Here is a 579-nt window from a genome sequence, read left to right on the forward strand (position 1 = left end):
GCAAGTCCGTGTATGTGTGTCTGTGTGGGTGCTGCTGCAGGCGAGGCCCTAGACGAGTCTGAGCTGCCAGAGGAGCTGCGGAGACAGCGCGAGCAGCTGAGGCGCCGCAAGACTGCTGCTGCTGCTGCAGCAAAGCGGAAAGAGACAGAGGTTGTTGAACTTGAATGGAGGCGACGTAAGTTGCCACTGCTGTTGCTGCTGCTGCTGCTGCTGTTGCTGCTGCTGCTGCTGTTGCTGCTGCTGCTGTTGCTACTGCGGCTGTTGCTGCTGCTGCTGTTGCTGCTGCTGCTGCTGGGGGTCTTAGTGCGGGCTGGTGGTGGTTTTGCTTTTCTTAGTGTATGCCGATGCTTGCTGTTGTTGTTGCCCACAGAGCCGAAGCCAGAGCCTCGAGTGTCTTCTGAGGAGGCAGCAGCGGGGGCTTCAGCAGCACCTGCTGCTGCTGCTGCTGCTGCTGCTGCTGCAGGGGAAGGGAAGCAGCGAGGGGGGAGCAGCACAAGCAGCAGCTCGCAGGCTAGAAGCGACAGCAGGGCCTCTGGGGCTGCATCATCAGGGCGCCAGCAGCAGCAGCAGCAGCAGCAG

At 61.5% G+C, this 579-nt stretch overlaps 1 protein-coding gene across 1 annotated transcript in view; it reads left to right on the forward strand.

The window, feature by feature from the left end:
* The window catches only part of EMH_0033080 (uncharacterized protein), a gene marked incomplete at both ends in the record, with an annotated part of 8434 nt that overhangs the window by 4653 nt on the left and 3202 nt on the right, over positions 1 to 579 (forward strand). Inside the window, 1 exon segment of the mRNA XM_013494705.1 lies at positions 41 to 175. Within this exon segment, the coding sequence (XP_013350159.1) occupies positions 41 to 175 (135 nt within the window).

Source organism: Eimeria mitis, genomic scaffold, assembly GCF_000499745.2.
Source record: "Eimeria mitis Houghton genomic scaffold, Emh_scaff1258, whole genome shotgun sequence".
In the NCBI taxonomy this organism is placed as follows: domain Eukaryota; phylum Apicomplexa; class Conoidasida; order Eucoccidiorida; family Eimeriidae; genus Eimeria; species Eimeria mitis.